Source organism: Periplaneta americana, chromosome 1 (assembly GCF_040183065.1).
Source record: "Periplaneta americana isolate PAMFEO1 chromosome 1, P.americana_PAMFEO1_priV1, whole genome shotgun sequence".
In the NCBI taxonomy this organism is placed as follows: domain Eukaryota; kingdom Metazoa; phylum Arthropoda; class Insecta; order Blattodea; family Blattidae; genus Periplaneta; species Periplaneta americana.
The window spans coordinates 186,439,524-186,457,220 of NC_091117.1; the positions used below are offsets into that span (position 1 = coordinate 186,439,524).

At 35.5% G+C, this 17,697-nt stretch overlaps 1 protein-coding gene across 1 annotated transcript; it reads left to right on the forward strand.

The window, feature by feature from the left end:
* The first annotated feature begins 3,878 nt into the window (after nt 1–3,878).
* Nucleotides 3,879–16,717, forward strand: LOC138695150 (uncharacterized). Its single transcript, XM_069819634.1, has 2 exons — nt 3,879–3,972; nt 13,309–16,717. The coding sequence occupies exons 1-2, from the start codon at nt 3,879–3,881 to the stop codon at nt 13,698–13,700; spliced, it is 486 nt and encodes a 161-aa protein (XP_069675735.1). The 3' UTR covers nt 13,701–16,717.
* Nucleotides 16,718–17,697: the final 980 nt, after the last annotated feature.

Sequence of the window (17,697 nt, forward strand, 5' to 3'; positions counted from 1 at the left end):
TAGTTATCCTTCTATCAAACACGAATGTTCCCTGGATCAAATGTCCTATTTTAATTATGTAATTACTTTATATTTATTTCTAACAGGTGCAGCGGAGCACACGGGTACGGCTAGTATAGTAATAATTATAAATTGGAAACTTACCACTGCAATTTCACCTAAATTGCAATGTAACAATTAATTTCATTGTGCAGAATTAGATGTCAAAGATATTTTCCATATTGTTAAAATATTAAAATGAAAAATAAATCATTACATAACATTACCGTTTGTTTTAATTGCGCATTTATAGACTGGGGGAAAAGAAAGACAGATGTATGTCCCGGCCTGCTGGAGTATAGTAAACACAGAAAACATTTTAAAGCAACAATGTTGAAGATAGATATTTTTGTTTTCAAATTTGCCGTCATTGAACAGAAACCAAGATGGAGATTTCATTGCAACTAATTAGAAATTCCTCTTTCAGGTATGTAATAAACGATCTTCGCACAAAATAATGTACGATGCACGAGGGGTGTGTTTTCTTTCAATTCTCGGAAATTAAAAAAGCTCAACTACGTTTCGCTTTTTCAAACTTTTCCTCGAACATGAAAACTTTCAACATACCGCTCTTGTAATGCATATTACTATTACAGACAGGTACATTATTGTCACATGTCCCTGCCTTGTTTTGTGTATTGTTGAAAGTAGTCAATGTCAGATAACCGCTTTATACTATGTACAGTAGTGACAAAAAAAACCGGACCGACCCTTGTAGCTGATTTCAGAGCCTTGTTCACTCCAGAGCACGATAGACTGGTAACTAAGACTTTCGTGGTTCGAATCGTGCCTGGGAAGGAATTTTATTTTTATTCAAATTTATTCCCAATACTTTTCGATTGCAGCGATATTTTACTACTTAATAAACTTATTATTCCCAGAACATGAATTTTACCAGCAATCGAAATGTATTGGGGATAAATTTGAATAAGGAACAAAAAAACGTTCCCAGGCAGGATTCGAACCACGAAAGTCTTAGTTATCAGTCTATCGTGCTCTGGAGTGAACAAGGCTCTGAACTCAGCTACAAGGGTCGGTCCGATTTTTTTTTTGCCACTACTGTACACTGGAATACGCTATTTTTATTACGTACACTATCACAAAGAATGTAGGCTTATAATGATCAAATATATTTAGGCTACACTATTATACACTATTTACAAAATAAATCGGCTACAGGCTAGTATTATTACTAGCGCCCGGATGTTTAGGCATTTAGAACAGCTAAAATAGGCAGGCAATAAAGGCAATGAAACGTAAAAAAAAGACACAATAAACTTTGAAAAAGGCATTACTGATTTTAAAAAGGGATAATATATTTTAGCAATAAATTTAAATTATATCAACACAACTCACATTTTTACTTCGTAGTTGACACATGCTGACTTATAAAATACTAATTTTTTTCGTGATTAACTTTTCTTTTCACAAACCTTAGGCCTACATAACAAAACTGTTCCATCGGTTGAAAGCACATGGGCATCAAATTTACTAACGTAAGCATGAAGTTTACTTTTCAATGTTTTACTAAATTTAGGCATTCTAGGTAACCGATCTTATACCTTCTGTCGCCCGACAATAACAGACTGTTCCTCACTCAAATTTCTTTCTTATACAATAATAAACACGTGTATTAAGTGAAAACTAGAATTTCCTGAAGAGCCATAGTTATTTCTAGATGTAACTGAATCACGTAAGTCAAAACTAGAATTTCCTAAAGAGCCATAGTTATTTCTAGATGTAACTGAATCACGTAAGTGAAAACTAGAATTTCCTGAAGAGCCATAGTTATTTCTAGATGTAACTGAATCACCTAAGTGAAAACTAGAATTTCCTAAAGAACCATAGTTATTTCTAGATGTAACTGAATGACGTAAGTGAAAACTAGAATTTCCTGAAGAGCCATAGTTATTTCTAGATGTAACTGAATCATGTAAGTGAAAACTAGAATTTCCTGAAGAGCCATAGTTATTTCTAGATGTAACTGAATCACGTAAGTGAAAACTAGAATTTCCTGAAGAGCCATAGTTATTTCTAGATGTAACTGAATCACGTAAGTGAAAACTAGAATTTCCTGAAGAGCCATAGTTATTTCTAGATGTAACTGAATCACGTAAGTGAAAACTAGAATTTCCTGAAGAGCCATAGTTATTTCTAGATGTAACTGAATCACGTAAGTGAAAACTAGAATTTCCTGAAGAGCCATAGTTATTTCTAGATGTAACTGAATCACGTAAGTGAAAACTAGAATTTCCTGAAGAGCCATAGTTATTTCTAGATGTAACTGAATCACGTAAGTGAAAACTAGAATTTCCTGAAGAGCCATAATTATTTCTAGATGTAACTGAATCACGTAAGTGAAAACTAGAATTTCCTGAAGAGCCATAGTTATTTCTAGATGTATCTGAATCACGTAAGTGAAAACTAGAATTTCCTAAAGAGCCATAGTTATTTCTAGAGGATAAATGTTGTGAGTTGGTTAAAATGTATGGAGAAATTCGGGTTTTACTTTTTTTATCGTATTTAACCTTTACTTTTTTATTTAAGTCCGATTTTTGTTTCTAAGAACTCTCAAAAAAGATTACGCTGTTATCCCTAAGGTAATTTAATCTTATAATCAACAAAATTGGATCAAGTATTCATAAATAAATGTATATTAAGCAAAAAGAGTTAATCAATTCTTCCATGTAACTGAATCATGTAAGTGAAAACTAGAATTTCCTGAAGAGCCATAGTTATTTCTAGATGTAACTGAATCACGTAAGTGAAAACTAGAATTTCCTGAAGAGCCATAGTTATTTCTAGATGTAACTGAACCACGTAAGTGAAAACTAGAATTTCCTGAAGAGCCATAGTTATTTCTAGATGTAACTGAACCACGTAAGTGAAAACTAGAATTTCGTGAAGAGCCATAGTTATTTCTAGATGTAACTGAATCACGTAAGTGAAAACTAGAATTTTCTGAAGAGCCACAGTTATTTCTAGATGTAACTGAATCATGTAAGTGAAAACTAGAATTTCCTGAAGAGCCATAGTTATTTCTAGATGTAATTGAACCACGTAAGTGAAAACTAGAATTTCGTGAAGAGCCATAGTTATTTCTAGATGTAACTGAATGACGTAAGTGAAAACTAGAATTTCCTGAAGAGCCATAGTTATTTCTAGATGTAACTGAATCATGTAAGTGAAAACTAGAATTTCCTGAAGAGCCATAGTTATTTCTAGATGTAACTGAACCACGTAAGTGAAAACTAGAATTTCCTGAAGAGCCATAGTTATTTCTAGATGTAACTGAATCATGTAAGTGAAAACTAGAATTTCCTGAAGAGCCATAATTATTTCTAGATGTAACTGAATCATGTACGTAAAAAACTAGAATTTCCTGAAGAGCCATAGTTATTTCTAGATGTAACTGAACCACGTAAGTGAAAACTAGAATTTCCTGAAGAGCCATAGTTATTTCTAGATGTAACTGAACCACGTAAGTGAAAACTAGAATTTCGTGAAGAGCCATAGTTATTTCTAGATGTAACTGAATCACGTAAGTGAAAACTAGAATTTCCTAAAGAACTTTGTCAGAACTAGAATTTCCTAGAAACTTCGGGTTTTGACGGATTTCGCGTTCTGACTGTAACAATAATAATAATAATAATAATAATAATAATAATAATAATAATAATAATAAAAATCGTTAGTGCATTTTTAACGTTCGTTGATGAAACCGATCCTTAGTAATATAGTAGCAAGAATATACACCTTGAGAGAGTAACTGGCGGAGATGCTGGCAGGAGATAACATCAGCGGCTCCCATATAAACAGCCACAGGGCAGGCGCTCCAGATGCAGTGCAAGATGCAGGCGATCGTATTGCTAGCAGCATTGGTACTCCTGGCGGCCACGCCTGCACGTTTTGCACCTCCAGATAATAACAAAGGTATGTCTGAGTGTTTGTTGCAGAATCAGAAGAATTTTTCTTGTTATTATTCTGCAAACATAAATGCATTAACGTGATGTCACGCTTTGTATATAATTGAAATAATGAAGAAAGAAATTCTCTACATAAAGAAGTGAGAGTCTGATTAAATTAGAAAATATATCTTAATATAGAGTCATGTCTTCCGTCACATAATAAATACTTCATATAGAGGAAGTGTTACAAATATGGAATACCATTTTGTTTGTTTGTTTTTTTTTTTTTTTTTTTTTTTTTTTTTTTTCGCTTTGCAACCTATATGTTTTAAATACTGAACATAAAGTATCGTCCTGTTTATTGCTGAATGCCCCTGTGAATGGTATACCGGACTTCGAAGTTCGTAAGATGTTATAAAATTTTTGAAACAATAATTTTCTCGAAATCGAACATATTTTCTTCATAAAAATAGAGGTACAAATATGGAATACTATTAACAAGTTACAAGATTAACAAAATTGCAAAGTCAAAATGTCCTCTACTAAGAAAAACACAGAGCAAGCATTCAGCATCTTTATTACAAGGTGTTTTCCTAACCGTAATACTGAATCCAGATGAATCGTCTCTCACGTCTTTTCTCGAACTTGTTTTGTGGCTTCTTGCATTGACTTTTCATTCCACTGTTTGTTTGTTGCAAGATGAGGTTTTCCCACCTACAGGTGCCAACACTAGAAACGAAACAGAAAACCAGGATATAAAGATGGAATACTAATAATACTAGTATTTCATATTTGAGACACATTGATCATGTAAATCATAACCTCAAAACATAGAGTCATAATTAAAAACGAAATAATTAAACGTACAGTATATTGCTATAAACGTATATTATATCTCTTTAAGAATATATAGGTTGTTAAAAAGTATTCAATATTTTAGGAGGTGATAGTATGCATCAAAACAAGAAAATAATGTCCAATAAATATGGATCCTACAACACATACTTTCTGAGATCTGAACACTTGTTCATAGGAGGTGCTCTATGTGACTTCCATTTATGGCAATGTATTCCTCTGCCCTTCGGCGTAAGGAATCACGCACTCTTTGAAATTTGTTTTAATACGTTAATAAGAAAGTCCTGATAACGATCCACAGTTAAACTCTACGGTAGCATGTATGGTCCTATTAACCCATTACTGCATAGCGTCCTAAAAATAGGACTTGCGTAAAATACTGATTTCTATGGAACTTTTTCTTGTTTAGTACAGTTGGAGGCATTGTTTAGAAGGTAAATTATTACATTGTATTATGGTGTTGCGGTGTTTGAATTCCGCGCGGACATTTGTTCATACCAGCTAATTTTTTACAAGATGGCAGGTTAACAGTATTTTGTGACGCACCGCGTGTAAGTTCATTCTTAGTTACTCTGAATGGTGATACAGAAATCTGATTTTTATTTTCACATAATGAGTTGAATACTTCAGTTTTCATGTGGTACATAACAACAATAAAATTTTCTTATATGTTGCTAGGTACAAGGTGAAATAAAGTGCCGTCCTAAAAATAGGACGCCATGCAGTGTGCACTCCTGTAGTATTCTTTATAATATGTATATGGTTTCCATTACATTGTTGTATTTCCAGTCTAACCGTGAGTGAAATTCAGGGGTTAATGAAAAATCAAAATAATAATAGTGAGAGTCTAATATATGTGACCCCTCCAGAAGTTTTCCATGATACAGATAAAGACAGTGATAAATCAGACGATGAGCATGAGGCTAATTTGAATAATCTTTGCAGTAAAATGCTACTTAGTAAAGCGGAATTACAAAAAAAAAAAAAAAAAACCGTAATGATGATAATGAAGATGACATTGTTGATGAAAGTATGCCATAGTCTTCTAACATAAAAGGTGCAACAAATGATTTTGAAAGTAAATTAGACAAAAATGAAGTTGAGGTTTCTTACACAAGTTATTGGCGTCCGAAAAGAAGGAAGCTAATATATGACAATTTCCAAGACAGGGAAGGTAATTCCAGGCTTGAAGGCCATCTTACTACTACAAATACAAGTATTATTATTACTACTACAACCACCAACATATCGCACCGTGGCATCGTGGTCTAAGGCATCCTGCCTCGGACGCGTGTTACGGAATGCGCGCTGGTTCGAGTCCTAATGGAGGAAGAAATTTTCTCATGAAATTTCGGCCAGTGTATGGGGCCGGTGCCCACCCAGCATCATCTTGCACTTGTGGAGCTACGATAGGTAGTGAAAATCTGGTTTCAGAAACCAGCTAGAACGGCTGGGAGGGAATCATCGTGCTAACCACACGATACCGCCATTCTGGTTGGAAGATTGTCTACCTCTGTTTCGGCATGTGGACGTGAGACCAGCAGCCGGTTGGTCGGTCTTGGCCCTTCATGGGCTGTAGCTCTACGGATTTTTTTACAATCACCACCATCAGCACCAGCGCTAGCATCAGCAATAGCAGCACCAGCGCTAGCAGCAGCAATAGCAGCACCATCACTAGCAGCAACAGCAGTACCAGCGCTAGCACAGAAACAGCAGCACCATCGTTGGCAGTATCAATGTTAACGACAGCGGCAACAACAGAGTGGTGGTCCATCTTCGCTTAGTTTCTTAATATTGCCGTAGTAAATGCTTGTTTTCTGTACAGAAAAATGAAGCCTCAAAACTCTTCAGAACCGCTACTGAACTTTTGCCGTCTCCTGGCTTTTACAGTACTGAAAAGGCATGGGGTGAGTTCCCACTAAGGAAAAATTGTTCCCATTCCATCAGGAGACATAAGATTTGATGGTCAACAGCACTGGCCAATTGAAAATGAAACTCAGCGAAGGTGTGCTAATTGTACAGGGAAAGAAAAGTTCATCTGCAAGCAAGTGTCAAATTGGACTCCACTCTAAATTTCTACCCTTACCACACAAAATAGTGTTATACAATGTGTAGGCTTGTGTGAGAAGGGTAGTTGAACCACTGATTCTAATATGTATATGTATTTGCTACATAATAAATACTTAAATACTATTTGAACTACAAAAAGGGGTTATTCTATTGAACTATTGTATCACTGAGCATTATTCATAGCGTCCTATTTATGGGACGGTCCTTAATTTTTATCCCAGAAAGTAAATAAAGTTAAAAATGGTAAGAAAGCATTCTTAAGTCACCAACTAACAAACTTAAACTCAGAAACGCATTTTTCAAGTCATTAATAACTTTATGCAGTAATGGGTTAATCTATCACCAAGAACGCCTGCCCGTAAGTTGATTGAGAATCGGTGCTGATGCCTTGTTTCTTCAACTGCATGGGGATTTTCATCAGCCTACACACGCTGATTACGAAAATTCACAACACCATCTCTGCTGAACTCCGCTCATATCCGCAACCAGACTTTTGTTTTCAGTATTCCTTACGACGTATTAGTATTCCATGCCAGGGGTGTGAACTACGGTATGATTATCTGGTAGCCTGCTGTATTGTAGGGCAGAGAAATGCATTGCCATAAATGGACGTCACATTGAGCACCTCCTATGAACAGGTGTTCAGATCTAAAGAAAGTTTGTGTTGAAGGACCCATATTTATTAGACATTATTTCCTTGTTTTAATGCATATCATCACCTCCTAAAATATTGTATACTTTTTAACACCCTGTATAATCGTACTAAAACAAACGTGAACCGGAGCGTTAACTACTGAGATCAGAATTAAAAACGACAAAGTTTTTATAAAAAAAAACATTTTATACGGTTGGTATGAGATTTAATCACTAGGGAACGAAGTCTCGACTCCAAAACATGGCGTAGAGGCGGTTACAGGTTTAAGGAACACTGGTTATAGGATGACGTTAGTTGTTTAGGCATACTTTAATGATGTATCTTCATGTTCGTATGCGAAATGAAAGATGAAAGACGTCGCGCGAAGGGGGCTCCGTTCATTCGAAGTTCAATGGTTTTTGTATTGTTTACTGCGTTATAGCCTAATAGATTGTTTCGACACAGCACGCCTATTTTCGTTAAAAAAAATAAACCTTTCGCAAGGAGTCCAGTTGTGATCTAGTGAAGACACTATGAAGGTGTATTGAAATGCCACCAATAAAATCTGTAACTTTGCTGTGCTTGTAAGAGACTTCGGAGAAGTTTATTTTTCAGTAAAGAACGAAAATATATTATGGTGTAAAGTGTGTAAGTTAGACATAAAAGTTAATAAGCGTCGTGATTTACAAAAAACATTATGACTCTAAAAGACACATCTACCATCTGAAATGGTTTAGTGATTTGATTTCGAATCAGTCTATTTTTATTATGACTTGTGTCTGATGCTGTACGTGCAAATATTCCGTTCCATAAACTTGAGAATCCACATTTTAAACACTTCTTTGAAAAGTATACATTTAGAAAATTGCCGACTCCAACAACCATGCATACACAATATTTACCCTAATGTTATTAAGTAACTTTAAATTCTATGGGTGCTATTCATAGACATTTCGCTAGCCCGTGCTACGAGCGTGCTAAACTAGCCCCGGCTATCGACTGGTTACTTGTACAGTATTCATATCATATCATATCGCTAACACTGGTTTAGGAACACGAAAAACATTAGTTCGCTGATCATCCACCGGAAGTCCACGTTAAGAATGTCTATGAATACGGCCCTATATGACCAACCAGGAGTCCGACGACTTAGGGGAAGACCTAAGAAAAGGTGGTTGGATGATATAGAGGAAGATTTGAAGAAGTTGGGAATTAAAAGATGGAGGAATAGAGCAGGGAATAGAGAAGAATGGGTTAGAATTGCTCAGGAGGCCAAGGCCCTACATGGGCTGTAGTGCCGAGGAGTAAGTCAGTAAGCTGTTGGTAACAATAAAAGGGTTAAACTAAAACTCAAGAGTGTTCTTGAAAAAATCATGCATATTCGAAACACTGTGAAGTGCAATATGAACTAAATACAAGATTGTAATAAAAAGTATATATTTTAAATTCGCAACAATAATATCGTGTGACATCGAAAGAACATTTTCTTGTTTGAATGACAATCGAAACAGGTTTATATTTGACAATTTACGAATGTACACAGTTGTACAGTAGTGGCAAAAAAAACCGGCCCGACCCTTGTAGCTGATTTCAGAGCCTTGTTCACTCCAGAGTACGATAGAGTGGTAACTAGGACTTTCGTGGTTCGAATCCTGCCTGGGAAGAAAACTTGTTTTTTGTTCCTTATTCAAATTTATTCCCAATACTTTTCGATTACTGGTACAATTCATGTTCTGGAAATAATAAGTTAATTAAGTAGTAAAATATCGCTGCAATCGAAAAGTATTGGGGATACCAATTTCTCTCTAGGAGAATTGAGTGAAACTTGTAGGACTTTATTTTGAAATGACTGGATGTGTTTAATTTCACTTATTGCAGCTCCTCCCCAGATTGGACAGGCGTAAAGCAGTAGAGATCGTAATACAGATGTGTAAAGTAGCATGCAATTTTGTAGCTTTAGAGATGATTTCTTGTTGAGAAACGGATATAATTTAATGAGTCTTGAGTAGGCCAATTTAAGTTTGTTGTTGATATTATGTTTCCATAATAGACGGCAATCTAAGTGCACTCCAAGATATTTTACAACTTCATCATTTTGGTTTCCACGGTATCACGTTGGTTGAAAGATTTATGCATGGAGGATTAACAGGACGACACAAAGTAAATATCATTGCTTCGCATTTGTTATTACAAGATTAGTTGAAGTGGAACTTCTTTAGGCGAGGTACGAGTTATATGTTGTGAAACAAAATCTCTGGCGTTTCAAGAAGGTTTTGCATGTTGTTGCTATGGAATTGTATACGTTGCTATGTTGTAATGAACCTTATGGTTTGATTTTTAAATTCTGAAAAATAATGAGTATAAAAGTGTTCAATTTAACTTCAGTTTATCGTCTCTTACTGCATGAACATTTAAACAGATTAATTCACATTTACAGCTTAAGAATTTTCACTTTTGCCGCGCGTAGAGGCTACATACTGTACTTAATTTTTTATTCCTATTTATTAATCAGTAGATGGCTAGTAAAGTACATTATCAAGTAAAATTTTATAAAGCGAGTGATAAGTTTTATCCAACACCACCTAATAAAATAGCGCGTTGATATTTACTACACAGTTAACCTTTACATTTACTGCAAGTTAGTATCGCGCAGTAGCTTGCATACCAATGTGGATTTCGCAACACAATCAGAAGTTTTCATTAAATTCTCCGACTCCCATAAAAGAGTATATAGGTGCCTATTTTATGCCTCGTATCAGAATTCAACGTTATCGTTACCAAAGGAACTCGTTAAGATAATGGTTAAAAAAAGTTCGAAAGCTAAGCCTTTAATAACCCTTAGCAGAGAATTCTACGTATCAAATTAATAATTTAGTTACGTTTCCATGTGAGTAGATTTTACGTCCACGTGTCATTATAGAAAATGTACAATAATAGTAATAATAATAATAATAATAATAATAATAATAATAATAATAATAAACAGTTTGAGGTACTGAGACATAGCTGTGTTTACGGAGTATCCTTAACCATTTCAGCTTATGTAAGCTTTTTGTGCACCCCTGATAGTATGAATTGCGAGTTTACTATGCTGTCGGCCTCACCAGCGCATGAGAATTTTATAGAATGGACACTGAGCGAATTTTCCTGTTTTGTTTCTCTGTGCGCCGGCGTTTAGTTCCACTTTCAAGCGCTAGAGGTTAGTGTAATCGAGCACACGCTAAGATAATAATTGAGTATAGAGTTGAGACACAGGATGCAAACATCGTCTACCTTATTGCATAATCCAGTAACGCTTTGCTTCAAATAAATTCAAGTTAACAGATTTTCCTTATTTCCCAGTGACAAACTAGTCCTAATAATATTTTTTTTATATTTAATATATAATAAATTATATTATAAAATAATATAATACATTATAAAATTATGTAACAAATTCGTTTAATATCTGTATACAATACAATACAGGTATATGGTTTTACTTCACATAGGAGTTTTGTTTTTCCATTTTCAGCGCTATCAAATAATTACATATTTTAATTATTGTTGGGGTTAATGTCACAACTCTCATTATAAAGGAACTCTAGAGTCTAGACATTACAATTAATGACGGATTTATTATTTCATCGGTAGGTACATAATGTACCTAGATGTATTAACTGTATGTGTTATATTTCCGCTGTGTCGACTGCTAGCCGGTGTGATGTCAGTGCCAACTCCTGGGAGAAAGCAGAATCTCATGCTCAAACTGGTTTGAAGGTCATTGAAATCAGTCCTGCTACATCAAATGTACCGACGCGAAGTGTCCATACTGTATAAATATCTATACGCTGGCCTCACCATCTGCCAAACAGCGCATTTCCCTCCAGTCTTCAAGTCGTCAAGCGGTGGTCTGCCATACCTCACAAATCTACGAGTGTCTTCACGTTTCCGTCAGGCAATCAAAAGTCTTGGGGGCTTCGGTGCCATAGACAGATCTAAGAGTCACCTATGTTGTTGTTGTTTTCTAACGCCAGGCGTTTGACAATTAAGTCATTTGACCTCTTGCACTCCAATGTTTTTCAAAGATATTATCATGGCCAGCCACTGAAGCACAGATTTTTGAGGTGTTCCGAATCCATTTCTTGGTTTGAGTTGCACAATGGGCAGTTAGGGGACTGATATATTCCAATTCTATGCAGGTGTTTGGCCAAACAATCATGGCCTGTTGCCAATCTAAATGCAGCTACAGACGATTTTCGTGGTAAATCGGGAATTAACTGTGGATTTTGATGCAGAGAGTTCCATTTTTTCCCTTGAGATTGTGTTATCAAATTTTGTTTGTTGAAGTCTAAGTATGTAGATTTAATCAATCTTTTATCTTTTCACAGAGTAATACGTAGATTTAGTAACAGGTCTGTAAGTAGCAGTGCTGCCATTCTTTGCTAAAGCATCCGCATTCTCGTTTCCCAGGATTCCACAATGGGATGGTATCCATTGGAATACAATTCTTTTATTGAGTGATATTAATTGAGAGAGCATTTTAGTTATTTCTGCTGTTTGAGATGGTGTGTGTTTAGAGTCATCTATTATTGTATCCATTGTCACTGCCATCTACTAATCTGTAAACAAACTGCGAGGAACACCCATTATAAATGACGGTCGATTCAACATCACACAAATTACAGAGTAGATGATCTTATTTTTCAAGACGGAGATAATGAAAGAAGAATTGTGGACAGTTTTAGTGAAATGACGAGGGGGAAAAATGGAGAACACCAAGAAAAACCCTACAACTTCGGCTTTTTCCACCACAAATACAACTCCGTTCTTCCCGAGATATGAACTCCGATCCGCAGTCGTTGTAAGCCAGCGCTCTGCTAACTGAACTACCAAGCCATACCGAAGTGAATGTACAGGAGTGGCAAAAAAAAAACCGGACCGACCCATGTAGCTGATTTCAGAGCCTTGTTCACTCCAGAGCACGATAGACTGGTAACTGAAGCCCGGTTCAGACGGTGCGTGTTTCTGTGGTGGATTCCAAGGTGGCTGCGCGGATGGGTAGCCTGCGTGGTCACTTGCCGGAAGTAATGAGCTCTGGTGGCTCCTTGCATGGCTAGCTTGCTGGATTTCGAGGGTAGGTTCCTTGCTATTTTTCGTGATGGTTTGCAGGCTGGAAATCAAAGATGATCATATAATATCACCATTGAAACCATGTCGCCATGTTCGTTGTTTTCCAACTAAACCTGTTTTTTTCTATATTCTTTAGTTTCTAAGAAAAAAATAATTAAATATCGGACTTTAGCTGTTTTGCACTTATGGCTTAATTACTTTATTACGACATTTACTACTGTTAATGTAGGACTTTAGTTGTTTTCCACTCACGGTTTAGTTTCTTTTTGACCATGAGTGTTGGCAACAGATGAAACAGGAGATGATTTTCCAATTTGAACTGTGAAAAGAGCCAGCTCCGTGTGAACAACTACCATCACCGTAGGCAACACGGGAGCCAGCAAGTGAGCACGCAGGGCACCCCTCAGCGCAGCCACCTTGGAATCCATCACAGAAACTAGCACAGTCTGAACCAGGCTTAAGACTTTCGTGGTTCGAATCCTGCCTGGGAAGGAATTTTTTTTTTTCAATACTTTTCGGTTGCTGGTAAAATTCATGTTCTGGGAATAATATGTTAATTAAGTAGTAAAATATCGCTGCAATCTTTGTTTTTTAGAATAAAGTATAATTTTGTTGCGATCATTAGACCATTTTACCGTTCATGCATTGCACAGAGTATTGGTGGTTAAATAACGTGACATTCGCTTGCAGGAGAATCGAAGAGGGAGGAAGAAGAGCCTGTGATCGGTACCCGGCGGCAGCGCTTCGTGCACGACAGCGCCGGTACACAGCTGGGCCCGCTGCCCGCAAACGGTGACCAGGTGATGGTGGATGGCAGTCTGCAGTTACAAGGGGGACGTCGAGAGTCGCCGAGCCTGATTCAGACCGTGCACGCGCTAACCCAAGCCGTGCTACGACTCTTCGGGCCTCGCAAGGAGCGTGCTGTAGCTGCCGAGGCCCTACAACTAGCAGAGGACGCTGTGGCCCTTCTGGCACTGAACGTACATCCCGATCTGGTCAACAAGATGGTGGATGTGCTAGCACCGCGCGCTGGAAAAATTGCTGAAAAGGCCAAGTTCCTCGCGGAAAAATACAAGGAGTAGCCCAAGGCGCGACATCACCCTGTTCAGCGTTAGGAAGCTTTGAGAGTACACTGAACTTTGTCATGAAGTAGAAGCTATGTTCGATGTATCTGCAGCTCATCGTTTAAAATTGAATGTGATTGTTGGTTATTATCAGAGACCGGAAGTTTAAGCATTATGAATAATTAAAATAGGCAGGCAAAAGGCATCATAAATAGCTAAAATAGGCAGGCAAAAAGACATTATAAATAGCTAAAATACCCAATAAAAGGCAATTACAAAAACCTTGCACTAGACCCACAACCTTGCACTTTCCACAAAGGGATTTCGACAGCAAGAAAAGCTTTACATAAGTCGAATACAAATTGAGATTTTTGACTCGATATTGCAATTACTGTTGGAAGCAAAAGAAATCTTCTTCCCAGTAGCCTTGGAAAGTGCATTTTTGTGTTTGGTTGTACTGATATGCTGCGATATGGAATATTTAGCTAGCTACAACAACGTCGCAATGAAAACTGAAAGAAAAATAAACGTTAAAAATAACGTTATACCCGCACTCATAGTTGCCTTGTCCAATAAACACAAGCGATAATTAAAACACTTTCATTTTTTGCACGGCAGCATTCACTATTGCAAAAAGAATATGAACTGATTGAAAGACAATAATATACATCGGTGAAGTCACTTTCTTTGTAGCGGTTATGGATATAAATTAAAATATACTTGTAGGCAATTTTTAATATTAAATTAATAAATAATAGATAAATAATCAAATAAATGCAAAAAAAAAGCATTTATTTTGTAAATTAGGCATTTATATTAAAGAAGGCAGAAAAGGGCAACATAAAACTGTAACGTTTCAATCACAAAGGTTTAATTCGTACAGATTTACTTTCAAAATTAGATTTAACAGATTTAAGAAAGGCATTCTGCCAAAGTTCCGGTCTCTGGACTTATTATAACGAAGCAAGCGACACCAGTATTAAGTTAAATTGTGAAACAAATTTGAAAATAGTGGGACAATGTGAAACAATCTCAGTTTTGGTAAATGAATATAAAATAAAATGGATACAGGCCCTAACCTGTGGACAAAATGACAGAGAACGAGTACTATATTTAATTTAAAATAATAAATACGAAATCAGGAGAAAGCAATGGACAATAGTGGACTTCAACGAAGCGAAACCAGTAAAAAAATGAGCCCATTTCATCCTAGTTATTCAATGACTTTTACTACACTGATTAGCAAGGGGACACTACTAGAAAAATAAACTGACAAAGAGCACATATATCGAGTATACAAGAAGCTTTATTTGACTTTTGTTTGGGCAATACAGGACATATGTCTTCCTGTATCTAATCTAAAGCATTAATTCTTAAAAAAAAAAACTTGCTATAATCTGGATCATAAGATCATGTTATACAAATTTGTATTATAAAAGCCTATGTATTTCAATTTACTTATCCTTTATTCTAAGGTAAATTTATAATGTTTCGCTTATTTTTGATATTATGATCAAAGCACTCAATGGAAATCAGAAAATAAATCACAGTCCTTTACATGGCACTATTAAGTCTGAAATAAATAGCCGAAAAAAACACTTCCTAATGTCAGTGAATACACAAAGGACATCCTATACTACGGCAACATGAAACATAGACAAATTCTTGCAGCCTTTAGCTCGAAGTTTCTATGTCTATTACTGAGAGCAACAACATGATTGGTGGAAACTTGACAACATAATCGAATATTTCAGTACGATTTCGATCTCTAAAAATTTGTTTTTACATTTCGCAGCCATGCAGTCATAGGGACAACTAATATGTAATTTTATATTTATTTTTTTTTTTTCAAAATAGAAAAATTTATAAAATAATAATTTCCAGCCAAAACATGAAGACGTTGACGCGTTTCGTACAAAAATTTAAATGATGGCAAAATACACTGCAAAAATTCTGAATATCCTATTTATCATTGTCACCTAGGAGGGTTTTTATACACGTTTGTAACATAAATATAACGTCTGGCCATGGAAAAGTTTAGAATGGCTGCAATCTATAATGCTGAGACAAGATTTATAGGCCTAGTTCATGTATATATGTGAATTTTGTGCAATATACCAAAGGAGAAAAATAATCAACTGGGGCCAGTATTAGGTATTATGTATTACTTTTTTTTTTATCAATTAGAATTTTAAATTTTAAACTTATTAATTTTCAAATACATAACTACTTCCAACTTTAGAAAATATTTAAACCTTTTTATTATGCTTATTTAGTGAGATATCTTCAATGATGATACATTACTTATATGAAATAAACAGCTACTGCTCTACCCTAATAATTTCAAGTATTACTTGAAACAGGAATAAAATACAAACACAGTTTTATTCATATGCAACATTTGAGTTTATCAATACTAAATTCTAGATTATAATACAACCTTCAAATATTTTGACGTTAATTATTATAAAGCAAAGAATTTGAAATATTGATAGAATTTATTTCATTGTTAATATTAAAAGACTGTTTATATTTAACTCAATACAAAGAAATTTACTTTATCACATGTAAAGAACTTCTTTAAAAAATTATAATTTTTCGTACTGAGCGAATGAACGATTTCAGTGTACCGGTACTCTGACATAACATTACGTGTGTTATATTTCATTTAGGGCCTACTTATTGTTTGAAAAAATATGCATTAAACAAAGAACAATTTATAAGATAATTTCTGAAATAAACTGAGTCGAAAATATATTTTGTCCCATGAGTTTTCGCACAATCATAAATCAAAAGTAAGGTTAGTTTAGGTCTACTACTTTTAACAAATGAATTACTCAAATAAAAATATAACGAGTTGTAAAATGGGAAAGCACATTAAACTAGCACAAATATATCATCCGTGCTTTCAGGAATGCTAAATAAACTTGTTCGGTATTTGTGTGAACTTACTGGGAAAATATATAATACTGTTTGAATAAAATATAGCATTGATGTTACTGTGTTAAATAAATTGACTAGATATTGTGTATCAATGTAATCTTTGTTTATTTCAATGTATAAAAACTGTAGTAACAATATTAAAATACAAAGAAATATTCTCTATAAGCAAAAGATCATATAAATATGATGCAACTTTAACTTGTTTAAATTATATTGCATAAAGGAATCTGATCGATTTTTTTTATTTTATTGGGTTATTTTACGACGCTGTATCAACATCTAGGTTATTTAGCGTCTGAATGAAATGAAGGTGATAATGCCGGTGAAATGAGTCCGGGGTCCAGCACCGAAAGTTACCCAGCATTTGCTCGTATTGGGTTGAGGGAAACCCCCGAAAAAAACCTCGGGATTCGAACCCGGGCCACCTGGTTTCGCGACCAGACGCGCTGACCGTTACTCCACAGGTGTGGACTGGAATCTGATCGTATATTACATATCTTTCTTAGCGTGAGACAAATGTTTAACCATTGATGTTATAATGGGTGATAGTATTGATGATATGGTGATGAGAACCACGGCGATACCGATGGTGAGGAGAAAAAGAAAGGATAAAACGATACGAAAGTGAGAAGGGGAAGGGAGATTAAAGGAACAGAATAATGTAGTAGTGTTGCGTTAGTGGAAAAGTGCTATGGTAAGTTATGCTCATTCCATATAGCAATAGTATTAGTAGTTTCAGAGGCGTCATTTCAGTTTATGCTTGGGGAACAAGATTTTGTTATGCAAAATCTTAGGGCCTATATGGTACATCGCGTGGCGTATTCGCTCCTCATTTCCTCTGAAATTAAAAGCAAAATGGGGTAAATTTTGCCGCTAGGATAAACTTGACCATAGAACAAAATAAGAAAAAGGATTTAAACAATTGACTAGTTGGTATACTTCCTCACAAACCACTCATCCTCCTGCCCATCCTGAATTTCAAAAGCAGTGGGACGTTATCTTTCCCCAAAAAAAATTTTAGATAAACTCCTTTCTTCTTTCAAATCCGAACAAGACATTGCACGTCTCCTAG

Coding starts and splice junctions, on each gene's coding strand:
- LOC138695150 (XM_069819634.1), top strand. CDS start 3,879: ATGCAGTGCAAGATGCAGGCGATCGTATTGCTAGCAGCATTGGTACTC. Junction 3,973..13,308: donor ACCTCCAGATAATAACAAAG/GTATGTCTGAGT, acceptor ATTCGCTTGCAG/GAGAATCGAAGAGGGAGGAA.